Source organism: Erythrolamprus reginae, chromosome 2 (genome assembly GCF_031021105.1).
Source record: "Erythrolamprus reginae isolate rEryReg1 chromosome 2, rEryReg1.hap1, whole genome shotgun sequence".
NCBI lineage: Eukaryota > Metazoa > Chordata > Lepidosauria > Squamata > Dipsadidae > Erythrolamprus > Erythrolamprus reginae.
In genome coordinates, this window is record NC_091951.1 from 52462368 (window position 1) to 52487237 (window position 24870).

At 42.2% G+C, this 24870-nt stretch overlaps 1 protein-coding gene across 3 annotated transcripts in view; it reads right to left on the minus strand.

Moving 5' to 3' along the window:
* The window catches only part of CADPS (calcium dependent secretion activator), a 526173-nt gene that overhangs the window by 223343 nt on the left and 277960 nt on the right, over positions 1 to 24870 (minus strand). For all 3 annotated transcript variants that reach the window (XM_070738156.1, XM_070738154.1, XM_070738155.1), the window contains exons 8-9: positions 22371 to 22510; positions 15614 to 15680 (exon numbers count right to left, since the gene is read on the minus strand). In XM_070738156.1, the coding sequence (XP_070594257.1) occupies positions 15614 to 15680; positions 22371 to 22510 (207 nt within the window). The remainder of the gene's footprint in view (positions 1 to 15613; positions 15681 to 22370; positions 22511 to 24870) is intronic.

Consider the following 24870-nt stretch of genomic DNA (forward strand, 5'->3'; position numbering starts at 1 on the left):
ACTGATCTTGTAAATAGTAGCTTTCACTCCTCCATCAATGTGCATGACATGCCACGTTCAATGTCAAATACTTGATGGCAAGTCTTCATTGGCTGCGGGGGAAATTGACGTTGCCTTTAGGTGCCCATCAGGCTGCATTAAGACACGGCTTGTACTTAATATATTGTCTTTTTAAAAATCAGGATAATCTAGGAGAAAGTCAGTTGGAAAGCCAGGGATTCTCCTGTGCTCCGGGCTAGGAATAGGGAAATTTATCATGAAATGATTGAAAAATGCCCCTGTTAAGGTTGTGTCACATTCTGGATTCCTTATGTTCTTATATTGGTTTAGACATTTCCTCGACCTCTGGAAGAAACTTTATCTTTCTTTAAAACTCTTGCATTAATGGATGATGCTAGTCATTTTGGGGGAACTGGGGAAAAAGGAGGGGGGTGAATCTAGGATGTCTTCTTTCTGAATTTTAATGTTATTAGAAATGCTTTGGACTTTTTGCTGTTAATTAATTAATGATGCTTATCCTTCTCCAGGGTTCTGCTTGCATCTGTGTCCATATCTATTGTAGCTTCTGTATCTGGGGCTGCAGATTTTTTATTCCTCTTTTTGATTCCTTGACCATTGGAAAACAAGAAGAGGCAGAATTATTGTCCTGATTCTCCAGCGCAAGCAAGCTAAAGCAAGCAAGCTAAAGCAAGCTAAAGCAAGCTAAAGCAAGCAAGCAAGCTAAAGCAAGCTAAAGCAAGCAAGCTAAAGCAAGCAAGCAAGCTAAAGCAAGCAAGCAAGCAAGCAAGCAAGCAAGCAAGCAAGCAAGCAAGCAAGCAAGCAAGCAAGCAAGCAAACAAGCAAACAAACAAGCAAGCAAGCAAGGAAGCAAAAGCAAGCAAGCAAACAAGCAAGCAAGCAAGCAAGCAAACAAGCAAGCAAGCAAGCAAGCAAGCAAGCAAGCAAGCAAGCAAGCAAGCAAGCAAGCAAGCAAGCAAGCAAGCTAAAGCAAGCAAGCAAGCTAAAGCAAGCAAGCTAAAGCAAGCAAGGAAGGAAGCAAGCCACTGTCTCTGGCTTGCCTTTGATCGAAAAGAGAAGATAGATAGAAAGAGGACTGAAAAGAATTGTGAGTGGCAGAGACATTCCTTTCTAAGTCTCTTGGGATCTTATTTTTTGCTTTGGTGACAGAAGCATCTCCAGGGATGGGTCACCATTCGAGATGGCGAAGTGATTGAAACTGCACCCTCAGAATTTAGATGATCCCTTCCCTTTCCTCCCTTATACAAAACATAAATTGAATCACTGGATGCCATAACACAGTAGTTTCATGAATGAATCCCAAAAAGTTGTCCTTGCCCAAGGTCCATTTTTCCCCAAATTATTTCTTTTTTAAGTACGGTACTCACAGCTCTATGATTTCCTGTAGTCTAAAACTAGGACTTAACTGGAAGGCAATGCTACAGAAAAATTGTAAATTCACATGAAGTTTCTGACAGCTTGCAACTGAGCCAAAATAATACAGTGACATGCTGCCCTCCACTGGTATCAAATTTGCATTAACCTTTCTCAAGAAGCTGTCTAGTTTTTCAATTGTTACTTTCCATTTTTCCCCAATACAGTAATTCAAAGATTTCCTAAGATGTCTTTAAAAATGTACACGAAGGAAAATTATTTTGAAGGAAGTGTATTATATCCACTCCCATGACTCATCCTAGTGGCTTTATTGTCATCTCAAATCGTATAAGATTATCATTATGATTTGTAATGATTAGTTATTTGAATTTATAAACTGCCCAATTCCAATGGACTTTGGGTGTTTCTCTTAAATACTTCCAAGCTAACAGATAGGTGTAAATAAAATATAACTTATATTCATCAGATATAGTTGGAAATTGTGCTATTCCTTATAGTAATAATGGTCCCTATCCCTATCATTGTTCAAAATTAACTGTGAGGAAAATCTCTCAGCTATTTGCTGCTCATTTACATAAATTTCCCAAAGTAGCACACCCACAACAGTGTTTTTTTGCCTTCCTGAACTATCTGGCTGGTTTTCATTCAGTTCATTGTCTGAAACATGTCAACCTATCACTGTTGGAAAAGGTTTTACACCAGTGATAGTGAACCTATGACATATGTGTCAAAGATTATACACCACAATGTTTTGGGTGACACGTCAGCATCTTCATGCAATTTGAGGAGGCTGTATGAGGAGACGGAGTGGCTGTGGGTTTTGCCTCCCAAGGACAATCTCATCTGTCTGTCCATTACTCGGGGGGGGGGAGGGTCTGCAACTTGGGCGTCCTCCTCGACCCACAGTTTACATTAGAGAACCATCTTTCAGGTGTGGTGAGGGGGGCGTTTGCCCAGGTTCGCCGGGTGTACCAGTTGCGGTCCTACCTGGACCGGGATTCACTGCTCACAGTCACTCATGCCCTCATCATCTCGAGGTTCGACTACTGTAATGCTCTCTACATGGGGCTACCTCTGAAGAGTGTTCAGAAACATCAGATCATGCAGAATGCAGCTGCAAGAGCAATCATGGGGTTCCCCAGGTATGCCCATGTCACACCAAAACTCCGTAGTCTGCATTGGTTGCCGATCAATTTCCAGTCGCAATTCAAAGTGTTGGTTATGACCTATAAAGCCCTTCATGGCATCGGACTAGAATATCTCCGGGACCGCCTTCTGCCACACAAATGCCAGTGACCGGTTAGGTCCCACAGAGTTGGCCTTCTTTGGGTCCTGTCGACGAAACAATGTCGTCTGGTGGTACCCAGGGGAAGAGCCTTCTCTGTGGTGGCCCCGACCCTCTGGAATCAACTCCCCCCGGAGATTAGGACTCCACCCACCTTGCCTTTTGTAAACTTCTCAAAACCCACCTCTGTCATCAGGCATGGGGGAATTGATTCCCCTGGGCCATTTCTGCTTTATGTATGGTCTTTATGAGAAGTATGATTGTTTTTATATTAAGGGTTTTAAATTGTTTTAAGTATTGGATTTGTACTGTTTCTTGTTGTGAGCCGCTCCGATTCCTCAGAGAGGGGCGGCATACAAATCTAATAAATAATAATAATAATAATAATAATAATAATAATAATAATAATATGTTCTGCTCACATGCAGCCTTTGAAACCTCCCAAAATTGTGCAGGAATGAGGTGCAGTTTTTGGTGGTGGAAGAGGGGCAGCATACAAGTTTCATAAATTATTATTATTATTATTATTATTATATTATTATTATATTATTATTATTATTATTATTATTTTTATTATTATTGAATAGCATTTATAAATTTTTGAGGTGCAAACTACAGCAAAAATGAACAAGTTTTCTCTGCATGAGTCTTATCAAACTAAGCAAAAAAATAATCCACACGATATTAACTAGCATCGAAAAGCAATTATCTGAGTTACAGAAATGTTTAAGTGAGTTTCATCAAGTTTCAAGTTTCAAGTTTTATTGGATTTATATGCCGCCCCTCTCCGAAAACTCGGGACGGCTAACAATCATAAACAATGTACAATAAAATCCATCAAGTCTTGTTTCGATTCGTTCTTCGACATCAGCTACTGACTTGATATTTGGCCTCTGATATTTTCATGTGTATACACCATGCTTTCTTCCTCCGTGATCTGTTTCACACATCTCTCTATCGATCAGCCATGACATGGCCACTGTGGTACTTGCAATGAACTTCATTTTTGCTATAGTCAGTTTGGTCATGTATACCTGACCAGTCAAATGATGAGCATGAATCGTGGGCAAGGACAAGGCAACCAAATGCAGTTTAGCTGCAGTATCCTGTTTCTCAGTGAAACCAGGAAAATAATACAGTATACAGTTCACCTGTATGGAACCCGCATTGCATAGCAGACATTAATACAATTCAGAGTGTCCAGAAATATTTCACCAGTCCTTCTCTCCTCCTCTCGCAACAAAACACCTTACTCTGCCAGACTTGAAATACTGCAATTAGGACAATTTACAACTACGTCGCCTCCGATCTGATCTAACAGTAGTTCATAAAATCATATACCTTCACTGTTAGTGACTACTTCACCTTCAACCGCAACAGCACACGAGCACGTAATAGAATCAAACTGAATATAAACCGCTCCAAATTAGATTGCAGAAAATAAGCAATAGGGTGATCAACGCCTGAAACACATTACCTGACTGTGGTTTCTTCCCTAACTCCAAAATGTTTAACCTCAGATTTTCTACAGTTGATCTCTCCCCTTTTCTAAGGGGTGTGCATTAGCACACCATTGTGCCTACCATCCCTGTCCTACTGTCTTCTTTTATCATTATTTACTACTTATGTTATGCTTATACAAACTGCAATCCTATACTTGTTTGACAAAACAAACAAACAAACAAACAAACAAATAATAACTAAATGGAGAAAAATAGATTCATGTGAGTTGTGGTGCTGGAGAAGGTTCCTGTGCATTCATTGGACAGCAAAGATGACAAACAAGTAACTACGAGAACATATAAAATCAGGCATATCACTGCGAGGCAAAAATCACTAAATGACACCTTACTTAGTTTGGCTATGTTATGCTATCACATTCACTGGAAAAGGAAGTTATGCTCAGAATGGTCAGTGGTGAAAGGAAATGAGGCAACCAAAAACCACAGTAGCTAGACACCCTTAAAGCTGACACCAACCAAAACATAAAACATTTGAAAAAAGTTATACAAGAGTGGAAAATGCAGAGAGAGCTGATCCATAGAATTGGACATGATTGAACTCATGGCATCATCACTAAGCAGCCAATACAGTACTGTATACTGTAAGTTTCTGGAGGTATTGTCTGCCTATAAGTGGTATGTTGCTGCCACCTCCTGGGTGAACATGGAAATTATTGTTGCTGTTTCCTTGCCTCCAGCTTCCAGATGCTAAAATAATCAGAACCAAAGTAGTAGGTGAAAAAAATGAAACGAGGGACTCAGCATTTTTCACATGTCCACACAATGCTGAGAATCCAAGGTCATCTGGTTTCAATATTCTTAGAACAAAAAAATCTCCCTGCAACTGTTATGTAGTATGCTCTCTAACTCAGCAAAGGAAGTCTTCATTGTTTTTTAAGCAGTTCATTGTTACAGAAACAAAATATTATTTTCATTCTCAGTAAGAACCACACACCAATCACTGACAACTGAATGCAGACATTTCTAGCAGACATAACACTAGTAGAAACCCCATGTGGTATATAAGGCAGAAGGAAAATTGAGGAAGGAACTATAGTGGTGCCTACGAACACCTCTACTTACAAACTTTTATAGATAAGAACCGGGTGTTCAAGATTTTTTTTACCTCTTCTCAAGAACCATTTTCCACTTACAAACCAGAGCCTCCAAAACTATAACAGGAAAAGGCAGGGAAAAGTCTCTGTGGGGCCTCTCTAGGAATCTCCTGGTAAGAAACATGGACAGAAAAGGTGGGGAGAAGCCTCTGTGGGGCCTCTCTAGGAATCTTCAGGGAGGAAACAGGGCTGGAAAAGGTGGGGAGAAGCCTCCGTGGGGCCTCTCTAGGAATCTCCTGGGAGGAAACAGGACCAGAAAAGGCAGGGAGAAGCCTCCATGGGTCCTCTCTAGGAATCTCCTGGGAGGAAACAGGGCCTCCACACTCTCCACCCCCAATATCACGCATTATTTGCTTTTATATTGATTCCTATGGGAAAAATTGCTTCTTCTTACAAACTTTTCTAGAAGCTGACATACATCTCATTCATGGATAATCTAAGGCAATGTGAAGGAATCCACGTGAAATTAGGCTTATAATAGCATTTCCTCCATTGAGTTAATCAGTCTGAAACAGGGGCAGGTTCCTCTTATACCTTCCTACCAGTGCGCTGTGGGCACACTGTGATGTTTCACGCACATGCTTGCCATGCTTGTAGGTGAGCATATGTCTCCTTGTGCAATTTTGCTTCTGCACATGTGCTGAGGGACAATTTTCTTTCTACGCATGCTCAGAGAACAAAAAAAATAGTCAAAAATTAGGGGGAGAAAGATGGCACCACTCACAGACCAGCAAAGACAACATTGGACCTGTCAAACTCAAATTGCACAATTGGCAGGCCACTACCAGAGCAGTGCACCAGGGCGCCTTGGTAGGAACTCACCTATGGCTCTAAGTGTCTATCTCTGTGGACTTGTGTGTACATAGTTGATGCCAATTTTATCGTACTTGAGGGTTAAGCCAATACAAACGTCAGTGGCCAGAAGGCAGAGCGACCTTGTATATTTTTGATACTTCCTTTATGTTCTTAGTACTCACAAGTTGTCATCTTCTGAATAAAGATACCAGGTAGTTATGCTTCATCTGTATTCTCTACATTAGTAGTTAATTTCATGTTTGACAGTTTCTAATTTGTGAACATGCTCAAGTCAGTTCAGATATGCACCTTGCTGATTCATGTCACACCGTTTGCCTTTTTCCATTTTGGAAATTTATGGAGAGCCCCTGGAGACTTCACACATTACTAAAGAAAACATAATCTTAGCCATTTTGTGCATCTTTATTTATTCTGGCTAACAGAAGAATTGGGCTTTTTTCCCCTGAACTCATCACAAATCAATCTAAGTAAAAAAAGAAAATGCTTTCTAATACTGAGACAACAAAAACAACAACAACAACAACAACAACAACAACAACAACAACACCAGAGTTGGAAGGGACCCTGGAGGTCTTCTAGTTCAACCCCCTGCTTAGGCAGGAAACCTTACACTACCTTCAGACAAATGGTTATCCAACATCTGCTTAAAAACTTCCAGTGTTGGGGCATTCTCAACTTCTGGAGGCAAGTTGTTCCACTGATCAACCGTTCTGACTGTCAGGAAATTTCTCCTTAGTTCTAAGTTACTTCTCTCCTTGTTTAGTTTCCACCCATTGTTTCTTGTTCTACCATCAGGTGCTTTGGAGAATAGGTTGACTCCTTCTTTGTGGCCACCCTTGAGATACTGGAACACTGCTATCATGTCTCCTCTGGTCCTTCTTTCCATTAAACTAGTCATGCCCAGTTCCTGCAACATTTCTTCATATGTTTTAGCCTCCAGTCCCATAATCATATTTGTTGCTCTTCTCTGCACTTTTTCTAGAGTCTCAATATCTTTTTTACATTGAGGCAACCAAAACTGAATGCAGTATTCCAAGTGTGGCCTTACCAAAGCTTTATAAAATGGTATTAACACTTCACATGATCTTGTTTCTATCCTGTGTTAATGCAGCCTAGAACTGTGTTGGCTTTTTTGGCAGCTGCTGCACACTGCTGGCTCATAATGATTAACCTTTCCAGTTTATTCATTATTTTCTTAATGCTCCACTTTGTATTTTGTAAGCTTGGAAACCTTAAGTATTTTAATCTTTTCTTAATCGAGGGGCAAAGTTGTACATCACAAACTTTGGCTGTGATCCCCATAGACTTCCACAAGTTGCTACAAAATGCCATCATCAATGAGATGGAGTGGGAATAAATACATGAGGATAATTTAATTAACTACATTTATTTATCTATCTATCTATCTATCTATCTATCTATCTATCTATCTATCTATCTATCTATCTATCTATCTATCTATTTATTGGATTTGTATGCCGCCCCTCTCCGTGGACTAGGGGCGGCTAACAACAGTGACAAAAACAGAATGTAAAAATCCAATATTAAAACAGCTAAAAACCCTTGTTATAAAACCAATCATACATACAAACATGCCATGCATAAATTGTAGAAGCCTAGGGGAAAGATTATCATAGTTCCCCCATGCCTGACGGCAGAGGTGGGTTTTGAGGAGCTTACGAAAGGTAAGGAGGGTGGGGGCTATTCTAATCTCTGGGGGGAGTTGGTTCCAGAGGGCCGGGGCCGCCACAGAGAAGGCTCTTCCCCTGGGCCCCAGCAACCGACATTGTTTAGTTGACGGGACCCGGAGAAGGCCCACTCTGTGGGACCTAACTGGTCGCTGGGATTCGTGGGGCAGAAGGCGGTCCCTGAGATAATCTGGCCCGGTGCCATGAAGGATTTTATTTTCATTGGATTTTATTTTCCTGAAAACCACTTGGAGTCAACGTGAGTTTTTAATCCGAGTCTTTATCTATCTATCTATCTGTCTGTCTATCTATCTATCTATCTATCTATCTATCTATCTATCTATCTATCTATCTATCTATCTATCTATCTATCACTGTGTGGCTCCCAATTGGCAAAGTAAAATTTTCAGTCCAGGGGGAAAAAAATTACACAAACCTGTTTTACTTCAGCACCATACTTTAGATCATACCCTTTTCTGTACCCTTTCATTTAGCCTTTTCAGGTATTTTTTTCCTACAATGGAAAGGACGTGTTTCTGCCAGGATTTTCAAAGTAAATAAATAAAGCAAAACTAAAAAAAAAAAAAAGCATCGTGATCCAACAACAAAGCACAACAGATGATGGGACAGATTAAAAGCATATGGCTTAGAACTACTCAAGAACAAACAAACTAGAAATAAAAAGACAACAGATTTGACTGCTAGTTAAAAAGAGGAAAGTATTGGACTGTGCTTGAGATGAAGGGCATCCCCTTGATTTGTTAATGATACCTATAACAATAAAGGATAAAACTGTCAAAATGTTCTCGGTGCCAGATCAAGAATATAAATCCGTGATTGAGAGATTGAAATTGTAGAAGAACTCCATATGCAGAAGAAGAGTCGTGTAATTTAAAATTGAGAACCATTGGCTGCAGACTGACTGAAATTATAGCAGGAGTATCACACTGGATTTCTTCGAGGGCCGGATCACCATTGTAGTTTTCTTCTACAGACTGGCTGAGGGGGAGGAGAAGGGATGGACGCAGGGGTGGGCTATGCCCAGACGGGGGGACGGGACACAGTGGGGTAGCGAAAATGGAGCTCCACCCCAGAGCACCCAATTTGCACTGAAAGATGTTGAAAGAAAATGCAGGGCGTCCTGCATAAGCCATGCCCCGAGTATGGTAGTAAAAATTTTGGTAGCTATTCACTGGTGATGGACACCTCTGCTGACCAAAAAGGGGCACAGAGTGGTCGTGTTTTAGCCAGCAAAAGGCATCAAGATGTATTCCCCCATGCCCCATTTTATTTATTTATTATTTAGATTTCTATGTCACCCTTCTCTGTAGACTCAGGGCAGCTCACAACAAAGATAAAAGAAAAAAAAATAGAACATATAAGAAATCTAAACTTAAAATGTAATCTAAAACCCCAGTCCTTGAAAGCAGTCATCCACATTCATCCAATCATAAATTATACATTCATATAATTGGCCTTGATGATAACACTCAACAGCCCCAGGCCTGCCGGCAAAGGTGAGTTTTTAAAGCCTTGAAGAAGGCCAAGAGGGTGGGGGCAGTATGGAATCTCTGGAAGGAGTTGATTCCCAAGGGCTGGAGCCACCACAGAGAAGGCTCTTCCCCTAGGCCCCAGCAGACGGCATTGCTTAGCCGATGGGACCTGGAGAAGGCCAACCCAGTGGGACCTGACTGGCTGCTGGGATACAGAGGGCATTTTGCCTGCCAGAGGCATCACAGGCTGATTTTTTGCTATTTCGAGGTCGGCCACTCGGGGCAGATTTAAGCACCTTGTGGACTGGCTGTGGCCAGCGGGCCTTGAGTTTGACACCTCTGAACCAGTGAAGGGCTACCAAAACTTTTACTACCACACTGTGGGCGTGGCTTATGCAGGACGCCCTGCATTTTCTTTCAATATCTTTCAGTGCTCTGGGGTGGAGCTCCATTTTCGCTACCCCACTGCGTTCTCCCCCATCCAGGCAGCATCCCACCCCCTGCTCTGAACTATAGGCTTGGTACTAGCAACTGTTTGGTAGCACTATGGAGCTAGTAGTGGCATTGGATTGTCTATCGCATTTAACCAAGTCAGTTAAAGATGGAAGTACTATTTTTGCCAGGCTTGATTAGTTTTAATTTTGTCTAGTTTTCTTTGTAGCCCGGCAAGGTATCAGAAGGCTTCTCCTTGCTCTTCTGGCCCTGTTTCCTCCCAGGAGATTCCTGAGAGGCCCCACGGAGGCTTTTCCCTGCTTTTCAGGCCCTGTTTCCTCCCAGGAGATTTCTAGAGAGGCCCCACGGAGGCTTTTCCCTGCTTTTCAGGCCCTGTTTCCTCCCAGGAGATTTCTAGAGGGGCCCCACGGAGGCTTTTCCCTGCTTTTCAGGCCCTGTTTTCTCCCAGGAGATTCCTAGAGAGGCCCCACGGAGGCTTCTCCTCACTTTTCAGGCCCTGTTTCCTCCCAGGAGATTCCTAGAGAGCCCCCACGGAGGCTTCTCACCTTTTCCGGTTACAGTTTCGGAGGCTCGGGTTTGTAAGTGGGAAATGATTCTTGAGAAGAGGCAAAAAAATCTTGAAATCCAGTTCTTATCTAGAAAAGTTCGCAAGTAGAGGCGTTCGTAGGTAGAGGTAACACTGTACTTTGATACATTTTCTCAAATGTTATTTATCTCTATCCTCTTCCCTCTTGGAAGAGTTGCACAGTGCTAGTTTTGATTCTTGCAGGACAATGTCCCTAGAACACCACTCTTCACATTTAAAATAGAATAGAATAGAATAGAATAGAATAGAACAGAGATGGATGGGACCTTGGAGGTCTTCTAATCCAACCCCCTGCTTAGGCAGGAAACCCTACATCATTTCAGACAAATGGTTGATGTCATAATTCCACTACAACTTAAATTGTGGGCGTCAAACTTGCCACATTACGTTGCTGTCATGTGACATTCCATAATGTGTTTCTCATTCGCAGAGCTGGGGTGGGCGTGGCCTGCATGTGACGCATCTGACCTGCGGGCCGCCAGTTTGATACCTCTGATACATAATTAAGTAAAAAACAAATCTGACCCAGAAAAAAGACAAAGCTATTGTTTTCTTAGCCCCGCCAAAAACTCATTTGCTCTTTTGGTAATATCTTACAAGTGCAACAATGATCATTTCTAGTGATTTTTAAAGCTTAACAATAAATTGCATCTCAGCTACAGTATTTGTTTTAAATGCTTAGGAAAGGCGACAGTGACATTCTCAGCATATTGATGTAAAGAAGAAAGTGAGGAAAGATCTAACAAGTTCATAAATGATCATTGGCTTATGGCCTTGACGATCAACAGTAACATTATCTACCTACTTGTTCAATTGAAAAGCTTTTCTGAGATTCTCTAGCCAGTTAGGAGCACTTAGACTGACTTTGCCATGGTTTTTTCTCCCTGATTTATGAGGCTGTGGATAATTTTCATTCGTAACCTTGAGGTCATATTCTGCCATCGCTTTCACACTGCATATTTCAGAATTTACAATGAGGTGAATAACAAGTCTCTGCCTTGAAATTTGCATGCAATTAACATTCTGTTCCTCTCAGAGACTAAATTTGCTATTAGAACGGTAAGTGATATACAGAAGACATGTATTAAAATCATAGCATTCTATGTTCTATACTTGTTTACACAAGCATAGAACATTGAAGGGCACTTTGTGCCATTACTCAAGACTAAATTCTTTCAGAATATAGAAATATTGCAACCAACACCCATCTTAATGTTTGACGATTAGACAAACAGTATTTTAAAGAAAAGGCCAGATGAATTTTATGGATGAGGAAGTTGAGCATTTAAGTATAAATTGCCTTTCTAATTACAGAAATATTTCTGTTTTAAAGCAAGGGAAGCCTCTAAATACTACCTCGTGATTCTTGGCAAATATATCTTTTCTTTTATGTAGAAGGGGAAAGAGCCTTCTCTGTGGCGGCCCCGGCTGTCTGGAATCAACTCCCTCTGGAGATTTGTACTGCCCCCACCCTCCCAGGCTTCTTCAAGGCTCTGAAAATGCATTTGTGCTGATGGGCTTGGAGCCACTGAAATCGTAATATCTACCCTGCCCTACGAGTGAAGTATGATATGAACAGTGGTGGGCTACAAAAACTTTGACTATCACACTGTGGGTGTGGCTTATGCATTTTGTTTCAACATCTTTCAGTGCAAATTAAGTGCTCTGGGGTGGAGCTCCATTTTCGCTACTTCCACTGCGTCCCCCCCCCCATCCGGGCAGTAGCCTACCCCTGATTATCTACTATATAAAGTGTATGTACAAACACGCACACACAGCTCTTCTAAAATTATACACATTCAACCTTATTTACTGAGATAGGAAAAACATACCCTGAGCCCAGAAGGGAAAAAAAGAAAAAAAAATCAAAATTTTGCTACTGGTACTGTGTACCTGACTGTGCCCATAGGAGCCCATCACTGGATATGAATGAGGATGGTTTATTAATACATAGGATTTTAGAATATAATTTAAGTCCAAAAATGATCCAAAATAAATGAGTTGTTCATTATGACTTAGAATGACATGTTCTTCTAATAAGTCTATCATTAACGACAACCACTTCATCTATTGCTATCTGCTAATATAAATATTTTGCTGACTTATTCATTAAATGTATATCAGTACCCCTGTGATGGCGAATCTACGGCAGTCGTGCCCCAGATGGCCCCCGGAGCCATATCTGAGGGCCCACGAGGTGAATTAGCCCCTATATCAGTTCCAATGCCCATATACACACTGGCCAGCTGATTTTCGGCCTTTTTGCCCTCCCCAGGCTTCAGAAAAGCCTCCTCCAAAGCTCTGTGTGTGTGCTGAATGGCAGAGTATCAGAGGCGGGCTGCCCTGCCAATGGGATGAAGCGAAGCAATGTCAGTCATTTTCTGGTGGCAGAGCCGAAAGGGTCCAGCGGAGCAGCTATGAAGGCATGCCAAAGGCAAGGGGCTGGGACACCAACCAGGCTGGAGTCGGTCTGCGAGCGTGCGACAGGCAAACTCCATTTGCCTGAAACAACAGGTGTTTGTTGGGGTCTGGAATCAGGAAAGGGAAAAAAGGAGTTGCGTGTCGCAGCAAGAAGAGCAAGATTTGAAAAGCAGGCGGGCTTGGCTGTCATCTTCCTTTCCTCCATTGGCACCAGGTGCTCGCTGGAGCCTTTCAGATCTCGTTCTCCTTGCAGCAACTGTGGGGCAGGCAATGGGGCAGGCAGTGGGGCAGGCAGTGGGGCAGTGGGGCAGGCAGTGGGGCAGGCAGTGGGGCAGTGGGGCAGGCAGGCAGGCAAGTGAACTGACCAGTGGCTCCATAGGGAAAGCTCTCATACTGAAGGCAGCAGAGCCTGGGAAGAGCCACCTCTCGGGAACAATCAAAGGGGTGCTGGGACCAGGATCTTGGTTTGGTGGGTGGGGGAAAAATGGTGGGAAGCAGGGCATGTATGGCAGGATCGCTGCAAGGGCTGGTGGGGTCAACAGCCAGCAGAGCAGCCCAGCTCCGCAGTTTTTATCAAGCAAATTAGGTCCCACATAGTTGGCCTTCTCCGGGTCCCGTCGACTAAACAATGTCGTTTGGCAGGTCCCAGGGGAAGAGCCTTCTCTGTGGCAGCCCCGACTCTCTGGAACCAGCTCCCCCCAGAGATTAGAACTGCCCCCACTCTCCTTGCCTTCTGTAAACTCCTTAAAACCCACCTTTTCCGCCAGGCATGGGGCAATTGAGATATCTCAATACAATTTATTGTATGGTATGTTTGATTAATAATGGGGTTTTTAAAATGTTTTTTAAATTATTAGATTTGTTATGAATTGTTCTATTGCTGTTGTGAGCCACCCAGGGTCTACGGAGAGGGGCGGCATACAAATCTAATAAATAAATAAATAAATAAATAAATAAACAAACGAACGAACGAACGACCAAACAAACAAACAAACAAACAAACAAACAAACAAACAAAAAACAAAACAAACAAACAAATAAATAAATCGGGGGGCATGCGCAGTGTGGCAGTGGCGGGAGGTTGCGTGCCCATGTGGGTGGCATGTTGCATTATGGGTAATGGCACGCACACGCCCGATAGCATACGTGCAACTGCCATTTTTGGCACACAACACAAAAAAGGTTCGCCATCACTGCCCTACACCATTACCACCCAGAAGATCTTGAAGTAAATCACAATTTTTAAAAACAAGATTAAACACTACAAATGTGTAAAATAAGGAGCCTCGGTGGTGCAGTGGTTAGAGTGTAGTGCTGCAAGCTACTTCTGCTGATCGCCAGCTGCCAGCAGTTTGGCAGATCGAATCTCACCAGGCTCAAGGTTGACTCAGCCTTCCATCCTTCCAAGGTCGGTCAAGTGAGGACCCACATTGTTGGGGGCAAGAGGCTGATTCTTTAAACCACTTTGAGAAGGCTGTACAGAACTGTGAAGTAGTATATAAGTTTAAATGCTATTGCTAAATGCTATTGCTATTAAGGTGTTGATTAAAGAGTCCCTTGGGTAGTGGTGGTGGTGGTGGTGGTGGTGGAGGAGGAGGAGGAGGAGGAGCATCCTGGCTGGTCTCCCCACTCGCCCAGCTGAAGGAGGAGGAAGATAAGGAAGGAGGAGGAGAAGGAGAAGGAGAAGCAGAAGTAGACATGAAAAATTGATAGTAATTGCAATGCCATAATTAGGCATGAATATGAAGTCCTGGAAGTGAGAACTTCTGGTGTCAGATACAAGAAACAGAAACAGCAAACTCATCTCCAAAAGGAGGTCATAAAAGGAAAAGCCTTTTCCTGAACCTCGTTTGCTAATCCACAAGTAGATAAACTTTCTTCAGTTAAATTTTATGCATCTTTCTTCCTGCGTCTGTGTGCTTAATGAACACTCATTAAGCAACTTCTTTACATGCATTATAGATCTAAAGCAGAAGGGCAATGAGGACATGCAGTCCTTCTAATTTTCAGGATGGATATTGTTAAAAGTGGTAGAGGAACTGCTTGCCTCCTTGCCCCACTGAGTTCGCCCATAAACTGCCCATCATTTACAATCCTAGATTTTACGTTCCAAAAGTAATGCATTTTTAAAAAAAAGTAATTTATTGAACAGACTTGCGCAAACATTTAAAATTCTTCAAAGTACTGTCCTTGGGCCTCTACACATTTTTTCCTGCAACTCTGCCATGACTGCTACACGCCCTGGAAGGTGTCTTCGGGGACCTCTGGCAAGGTCTTCGGCATGGCTGATTGGATCTCTTCTATGGACGAAAAACATGCCTTGCCACAACACGCTATGAGTCTACGAGTTCCTGGCCAAACCCCAGGTGCCAACACCTGACGTCGCCCCAGCAGACTTCTTTTTGTTCCCAGCCCTGAAAGGAACCCATTTTTCATCCATATGAGATCCAATCATCCGAGATGAAGACCTTGTGAGAGGTCCCCAAAGACACCTTCCATGGCATGTACCGGTCACAGCAGTGTTGCTGTAAAAAATGTGTAGAAGCCCAAGGTCTGTACTTTGAAGAATTTTAAGGGTTTGTGCAAATCTGTTCAATAAATTACTTTAAAAAAATGCATTACTTTTGGAACACATCTTGTCCACCTTACAATTTTACAGCAATGTCATCAAACTTGTTCATCTGTAAGCCTGTGCTGCAATGAGCTGTTTATACTTACTGTAATGTGTGGTCTCTCATTCATAATAGTCCCAGCACCAAAGTATCCTTGTGTTTGTGTATCGACACTGCTCTTCAGAGTCTAATTGTATTACAATGTGGTGTTAAAAAATGATTCAAGTATAAGTTTTAGTGGAAGCATTACCTGGACCAGTACAAAGAACCTTTTCTTCCATCTCTTCCAGACATTTTTGCCGATGGCCCACAAATATCTAAAAGCAGCAAAGAAAAACTTCATTAGGAGATTTTTAAAAAATAAATAAATAAGAATCTCATTGTTTGCATTGGGCAGGTTTTACTAGAAACTGCAACTAAACACCGGTTTTAGCAAAAAAAAAAAAGTTACAAATTGTGTTGTGACTGTGGGATCCTCCAAACAGCCATAAATCATCAACCAGTTGCTAAGCTCCAAAATCTGATCACATGACCACAGGGAGCGGGGAGGGGTGATCTTTTAAGTTGGTGACTGGCTTAACTGCTACTGTGTTTTCTTCTATGGAAAAAAGAAATGAGCTAATCTTTTACTATTCTCCTATAGGAGAAAAAGTGGCAGATGCTGGGGGCGGAGTCAAAAGAGTGATTCTACATAGTGACTCTAGACTGATTCCTCTTTTGACTCCAACTCTAGTTTCTGTTCTGTCGGGCTCTCTGGTAGAATCCTCCCGAAAATTCACAGGTACAAATTTCAGACATACACACATTTGAAAATTCAAAACAATGTTCTTTATAATGAAAATTCACTTAAACTAAGCCCTCTTTTTGTATAGCAAAGAGCACTCGTCTCCAAACAAACTAGTAATTGGTACAAGTCCCTTATCAGTTCTGAGATACTTAGCTTGCAGCTGTGAGGCAATTCACAGTCCTTCTTCTTTCACAAAGTGAAACACACTTTGCTCTGCTTTAGTTTCAAAGCGGGGAAAAAGCAACACACCAAGGTCGAAGTCAGCAAGGCAGGCATGAAACACAACGATCAGATAATCCTCCACAATGGCCAAACCCACATGCTACTCTTTATAGCAGCCTCACTAATTACCACAGCCCCACCCAACCACAGGTGGCCTCATTTTCTTTGATAACAATCTCTCAGTTGTTCTTGCCTATGCATCGCTCTCCGCATGCGTGGCTGTATCATTAACTCTTGTTCCGAATCCAAGGAGGAGAGAGATAATTGATCTCCTTCTGAGCTGTCTGCTACACTCTCCTCCTCCCTGTCATTCATGTCTTCTTGGTCAGAGGAGCCTTCATCATCAGATTCCACTGGGAGCAAAACAGGCCTGCAGCATGTGGATGTCTCCCCCACATCCACAGTCCTTGGGGCAGGAGCTGGACTAGAGCTAACCACAACAGCTTCTGCTAATTCTTTTTCTACATCTTGCTAGTCACCATCTCCAATAATCGCCCTAAATCCCATGAGATTGGGTGGCATATAAATTAAAAAAATAAATAAATAGATAAATAAATGAATAAATAAAAATTAGTTGTTCTACATTAAGAAAGGGGCATCAACATTACTTCTTTTTCTTTGCATGAAAAAATGGTCTGGAATCTGTCTGGAATCTACCATGATATTCCTTCTGACAGGTACTATTTCACTTTCAAGTTTCGTTAGATTACTTTCTGTCTCAGACAAGTAAAATTACTGGCATTTAAAAAATAAAATAAAATTGTAAAGCACCATAGTTGGAAAATCACACTCTGATTACAATTTTGTTCAGCACCATCAGGTGTGACAACACAGCTGGTGTTAGCTAAGAAAGTATGAGAGATTAAATGAAATTAAATTGGAATGTGCTGATGGTCATTTTAAAACAGATAAGACAAATTTGTGGAACATAGACATATGAATGGCTATTAATCATGAAAAGCCATATGAAGTCTCCATTATGTTCGGAAAGAATAGAGCATGGCTATTGTACTATATCCTTCCAGTAAGCTTCCCATTTATTTATTTTCTGCGAAGGTTTTTCTTATTTTGAATGTTCTGGGCGGGCTGGCAGGGGGATGGGGAGCGCCCGTGTACCCGACATTGAAAATCACCTTTGCCGATCTCTGCTGTGAGAAGAACGGAGAGAGAACGAGAGAGAGTGAGAGCAATAGACAGAGCAAGATAGAGAGAAAGTGAGAAAGAGAGAGAGAGAGAAAGATGGGGAGAGAAAGAGAGATAGCAAGAGAGAGAAAACAAGAGAGAGAAAGAGTGAGTGAGAGAGAAAGAAAACAAGAGAGAAAGAGTGTGTGTGAGAGAGAAAGCAAGAGAGAGAGAGAAAGAAAACAAGAGAGAAAGAGTGTGTGTGAGAGAGAAAGCAAGAGAGAGAGAGAGAAAGAAAACAAGAGAGAAAGCGAGAGAGAGAGAGAGCAAGAGGGGGAGAGAGAGAGAAAGAAAGAGAGAGAGAGAAGAGAGGAACAAAGAGAGTGAGAGAGAGCAAGAGAGACAGAGAGATATGAGAGAGGAAGGGAGTGAGAGAGAGTGAGAGAGAGGAAGAAAGCAAGAGAGAGAGAGAGACAGAGAAAGCAAGAAAGAGAGAAGACTGGAGGGAAGAGAGAGAGAGAAATGATAGAAAAAAGGGGAGAAAAAAGAGAAATGAGAAAATGATTGAGGCAGAGAATGATAGGAAAGAGAGAGAAACAGAGAGAGAATTGACTCTTGATTTAAAGCATATGGTAAAAGCACTTAAATAATAACAGAGAAAAAACCCCCCAGCCCTCACCTGTTTTTATTAATAGTTATGTTTTTGGTTTTGTTGGTTGTTTTAGTTTTAATAGTAATGGATTTTGGTTTTTTAAATTATTAATTTCTTTTAATAAAAAAGAAGGGATTTTTTTTCTTATCTATCTATCTATCTATCTATCTATCTATCTATCTATCTATCTATCTATCTATCTATCTATCTATACTTCTATGTTGCCCAGTCCCAAGGGGACTGCTGCTCAGATACTATACTTTTCCGCCCACACCGAAAAAAAATTAGAGGGAACATTGATAGGATGCCACTTTAATAACCAGGCTATATGCCACGAAGGACTTGAATAGGTAACATGTAGCACCTTGAACTGCAGTCAAAATTTGTGTAGCAAATCTTATGTAGGCACACCATGTATGGGGGGAATCAAACTGAGTTTCTGTCTGCGTTTGAGAAAAACAGCTGCAGCCAAGCAACAGTGCTTCCCATACCCAGTTGTCCGAGAATAGGTTCAGCACACTGTTTGTCAGGGCAGTAAATGTTTGCAGTTCCAGAAACCTAAGAAGAAATGGGTTCATTAATTCATTCATTCATTCACTCACTCACTCATTCATTCATTCACTCATTCATCCACCCCCCCTCCCCATGTTGACTCATAAGCATCCATGCCAATGTTCCAGGTATCTAGCTAATTGAGCCATAACCTGGAGTTTTTAGGAATGTGCTGGCATCCATACACAATTTTATCCTACCTGGACCTTTAGTCTGCAAAAGTATCACTTTGTAAGAGAAAAAGAAAGTAACAAGCATATTAGGAAGGAAAATGTGTTGTTTGAAATGTATGGTTCATACAGGCAGGCAAATTGCGGCCAAATGCCAGGACGACCAGCTTCAGTAAACAGCCCATTGTGGTGTGACTCCTGCCTGAACCTCGGCATAGAGATCGGCAGGAAGCTTGGTAGGAACCGAGAAGAAGAGTCATCACACTGAGTCAGCACTTAATCCCAACAAGAGCAAAGGCTTTTGGAGGGAGGTCAAATCCACTTGGGAGGTCAAATCCAAACAAACTTTAAGGCTTTTATTTGTTGTAAGGGGCTAACAATCAAAGACTATCTCAATTTTCAATAGCTAGGATGATGAGGGCTAACCTTGTTTTTCCCCCTTGGGTACCAAAAGTGCGTGCATGCATACAATAAGAGGCATGTGTATGCCCACACCCATTATGCAATGCCCACTGTGCCTATTAGGGGGGTTAGATTACATTTTATGTGTATTTGGGTGTGAGATGCCCAGAGTCCTTTGGGAGTTGGGCAGCATATGAGGCCCAACAAACAAACAAACATGTGCATGACCCACCCCATGCTGCTCCCCCCCCGCATGAGTGCATGACCCCGCCCCCCATTTTGGGCCTAGCAGACTTCCTTGAAACCTCCAGAGGCCAGAACTGGCCCATTTCTGGACTTCTGGGAGGTCAATTTTTCACCCTCCCAGAGTCCCATGTTAGCCCTGTATGTACCTAGCATTTAAAATGGGCCACATACAGACTCTTGGGAGGGGAGGGGCAGCATGAGTGGGGACAGCCGAAAATCAGGTGACTGGTGTGCATGTGCAGTTGAGGTGGCCTAGGGAAGTGATGACGAACCTATGGCACGGGTGCCACAGGTGGCACCTGGAGCGATATTATTATTTATTATTATTATTATTTATTAGGTTTGTATGCTGCCCCTCTCCGAGGACTCGGAGCGGCTCACAACAAGAAATGGTACAAATCCAATACTTAAAACAATTTAAAACCCTTAGTATAAAAACAACCATACTTCTCATACAGACCATACATAAAGCGGAAACGGCCCAGGGGAATCAATTTCCCCATGCCTGATGACAGAGGTGGGTTTTGAGGAGTTTACGAAAGGCAAGGAGGGTGGGAGCAGTTTTAATCTCCGGGGGGAGTTGATTCCAGAGGGTCGGGGCCGCCACAGAGAAAGCTCTTCCCCTGGGTCCCGCCAGACGACATTGTTTCATTGACGGGAGCTGGAGAAGGCCGACTCTGTGGCAGGAGGCGGTCCTTGAGATATCTGCTAGCACGCAAGCCATTGCCCTAGCTCAGCGCCAACGTGCATGTGTGTGCCGGCCAGCTGACTTTTGGCTTGCACAGAAGGTCTGGAAGGGTGTTTTTGGCTTCCAGAGCGCTTCTGGGAGGATGGGGGGGTGTTTTTACCCTTTGCAGCCTGAGAAGGGTGAAACACAAGAGCTACTGGCCCCATCAGAAGTTGGGAAACAGGCTGTTTCTGGCCTCCAGAGGGCCTCCAGGGGGGCAGGGAAAGCTGTTTTCACCCTCCCCAGGCATTGAATTATGGGTGTTGGCACTCGCACATACACGATAGCCCATGCACACGCTCTTTCGGCACCAGAGGAAGAAAAGGTTCGCCATCACTGGCCTAGGGCATTGGCTCCCATGCCCACAGAGATGGCTAAGCATGCCACCTATGACACACTTGCCATAGGTTCGTCATCATGGAGCTAGGAACATGGAGTCAGCTCAGGACAATAGGAAAGTGTATTATAATAAAAGTGTTTTGTACACTGTGGTGCATTCAGTGTTAGAAAACAGAACCCTCACATAAACACTCCGCAGTCTGCATTGGTTGCCGATCAGTTTCCGAGCACAATTCAAAGTGTTGGCTATGACCTATAAAGCCCTTCATGGCACCGGACCAGAATATTTCCGGGACTGCCTTCTGCTGCACGAATCCCAGGGACCAGTTAGGTCCCACAGAGTGGGCCTTCTCTGGGTCCCGTCAACTAAACAATGTCGTTTGGCAGGACCCAGGGGAAGAGCCTTCTCTGTGGCGGCCCCGACCCTTTGGAACCAACTCCCCCCAGATATCAGAGTTGCCCCCATCTTCCTTGCCTTTCGTAAGCTCCTTAAAACCCATCTCTGTCGTCAGGCATGGGGGAATTGAGACTTTCCCTCCCCCTAGGCTTATAAAATTTATGCATGGTATGTAAGTATGTATGATTGGTTTCTAAATTGGGGTTTTAAATTAACTTAAATATTAGATTTGTTTACATTGTATTGTTGTTGCTGGGAGCCGCCCTGAGTCTACGGAGAGGGGCGGCATACAAATCTGATAAATAAATAAATAAATAAATAAATAAATAAATAAATAAATAAATCCCACATTCAGAACTAGCTTCAATCCCTCAATGTTCTTCAAGGGCTCCCTCATGTACCAAGCAATGCACCATGTAATCATGAGCTGACCAAAGTATGACCAAAGTGCCTCCCAATTGTAGTATGGGCACAACTGGTACACTAGGTGAATTTATTTGAAGGTCTTCCTGGTTGTCATTGCCTCCTGCTTCAAGAAGTCCCTTAAATTTTGGGACAGTCCAGAAGGGGAGAATGTGATGTTGTTCAGGACTGAAGAGAAGCATCACTTGGGTTTGAACTTCAGCCTGTCCCTTTCCCTCCTGGCATGGATGGCCTTCATCAACCACTGCACCACCAAGAGCCTCGGTGGTGCAATGGTTAGAGGGCAGTACTGCAACCTATGTGGGCTGATCACCGGTTGCCTGCAGTTTGGCAGATCGAAACTCAGCAAGCTCAAGGTTGACTCAGCCTTCTATCCTTCCAAGGTGAGTAAAATGAGGACCCAGATTGTTGGGGGCAATAGGCTTACTCTCTATAAACTGCTTTGAGAGGGCTGTAAAGCACCGTGAAACAGCATATAAGTGTAAATGCTAAAAATGCTAATGGTAATCATTATTTCAAAGACCTTGACAACTCATTCAGAATATTATATGCATAATTCTGATAGTATAATCAGGCTATTCGAAGAAACAGGTTATCATTATTAGGAATATTCTGATAGAACAATAAGGACTTTGCTATTCTAAAAATTCAATGCAAGAAATAAAATACAGGGAAAATCAGACCGATTTCTATTTTATAGTTCCTTTTTGAGAATAATAATATTCTTAGTTCACATGCAGGACAAAGACTAGACATTACTTTCAGAAGACATTTCTTTAAAGATTAAGAGAGGTCAAAGCTACCAGTGATAAAACGTCAATCATTCTCAAAATGATGAAAATTAAATCCCATCGATTCGATTTCTAATACAAATTTGGGGAGAAGGAGGAGATATTTTTTAATTATTATAGTATTGAAAAATATGGTAACTTGCAATCACTAGTTTGCAAAAAAAAAAAGTCACTTACCCAGAATGTTTCATATTCTGAGGTTTATCCATACGGACAGCCAGCTTGATTTTCAAGTCTTGATCAGGACAGTTTTTGGAAACAGCCATTTTGTGCCATTCAGATTGTTTTGGGCTATTTGGTGTGGGATGAAGAACAACCTGAAGACAAAGTTAACATGCAGAGATTTAGAGAGCATGTATGTGCTATTCTGTGGAGATGCTACGAGTATACAGTGATATCTTTACTTACGAACTTAATTTGTTCCGTAACCAGGTTCTTAAATAGAAAAGTTTGTAAGAAGAAGCAATTTTTCTCATAGGAATCAATGTAAAAGCAAATAAAGCATACAATTGGGGAGACCACAGGGAGGGTGGAGGCCCTGTTTCCTCCCAGGAGATTCCTAGAGAGGCCCCAGAGAGGCTTCTCCCTGCCTTTTCTGGCCCTGTTTCCTCCCAGGAGATTCCTAGAGAGGCCCCACGAAGGTTTATCCCCGCCTTCTCCAGTTACAGTTTGGGAGACTCGGGTTTTTAAGTGGAAAATGGTTCTGGAAAAGAGGCAAAAAAAATCTTGAACACCCATTTTTTATCTAGAAAAGTTTGTAAGTAGAGGCGTTCTTAGATAGAGGTACCACTGTATATATCAAATCTCTCAGAATTATTTTGCTGCCAGATTTTGCTCGTGGAGTTCCTGCGATACCATCATGAAAATGGTGTTAACTTTCATTGTTGTCATATCTGTCCAATGAAAGTTAATGTAAATGAGATATGGAACTGGCATATCAGTCCAATGACAGGTAAAAGAAATGAACTTTGTACTCCACGAAACAATATCATGCTGCATTGTCACTTTTTCTTCTTTTATGTTTAAAGAACATTGTAAAAATTAGTGGTCTTCTTAGAATCTACCATGTAATTCTATGATTGGGCAGGGTGATTGCACCACAACAGTCTTGTGTGAAAGAAGTCTTTTTCACAGCATTTAAAGCATTTAAATTATGCTTTCTGTGTTCCATGCAGAAAATTGAAGAGTAGAGGCTGAGTAGAGGCAAAGCAGAGCCCAAAGGGAATTTGTTTGTTTGTTTGTTTGTTTGTTTGTTTACTTATTTACTTATTTATTTATTTAGTCCAATACACAATGAGAGTTTTAGTGGGTATCAATGAAAAAATAGAAGAGATGTAAGAATAGAAGAAAGGTATAGGAGATATAGGAGAGCAATAGGACAGGGGACGAAAGGCACTCTAGTGCACTTGTACTCGCCCCTTACTGACCTCTTAGGAATCTGGATAGGTCAACCGTAGATAATCTAAGGGTAAAGTGTTGGGGGTTTGGGGATGACACTATGGAGTCCAGTAATGAGTTCCACGCTTCGACAACTCGGTTAATGAAGTCATATTTTTTACAGTCAAGTTTGGAGCGGTTAATATTAAGTTTAAATCTGTTGTGTGCTCTTGTGTTGTTGTGGTTGAAGCTGAAGTAGTCGCCGACAGGCAGGACGTTGCAGCATATGATTTTGTGGGCAATACTTAGATCTTGTTTAATTATATCTGTCACCAAGATAAATGCTGCTGAAGGCGCTAAAGGGGAAAAAAATAACATCAACATAGAGGGGAAAAAAGAAGAAACACTTAGGAGCACAGTATCACTGGGAACCTGTTACATGATAAAAAAATAAAAATAAAAGTTGGCATTATTATCTGCTTTAGCAGCTGGGGAAAGAAATGGACCGGCTATACTTAATTCAACTGCAGCTGTGCTGCTAACAGGAATATGTTGAATTATCTACTGATCAGCAGAGATGATAAATGAAATTCATTTAATAGATCCATAGATTCAGTCAGAGTTACTTTGGAAACCTTGCCGTACCTGAGGTAGATTGTTAATCGCCTCAGAAGCAATTCCATCTCTGCTCTAAAATGACATCAGTGCTGATTTGCACTCATCTCTGGGAAATGAATTATTGGGATCTTCCCATCTATCTTTCTCCTCTTAATGCTTTGGCCTGGCCGATGGAAAAAGATATTAATGCATTTATTTATTTGATGTTTACTGTAACCGGAAAAGACAGGGAGAAGCCTCCGTGGGGCCTCTCTAGGAATCTCCTGGGAGGAAACAGGGCCGGAAAAGGCAGGAAGAAGCCTCCGTGGGGCCTCTCTAGGAATCTCCTGGGAGGAAACAGGGCCGGAAAAGGCAGGGAGAAGCCTCCGTGGGGCCTCTCTAGGAATCCCCTTGAAGGAAACAGCCTCCACCATCCCTGTGGATTCCCCAATCATACACATTATTTGTTTTTACATTGATTCCTATGGGAAAAATTGCTTCTTCTTACAAACTTTTTTACTTAAGAACCTAGTCAAGGAACGAATTATATCACCCAGCTGATTTTTCATGTCTAAATTCACCATCTCCTGATTCCCAACCCTACATTTTTACCACTAGACAAGTAGTGGGTTATAAATCATGTAGCTACCAGTTCATGCTAGTACTCACGTGCACCCGCAATGCTTCTGGTGTTCTGGGCAGG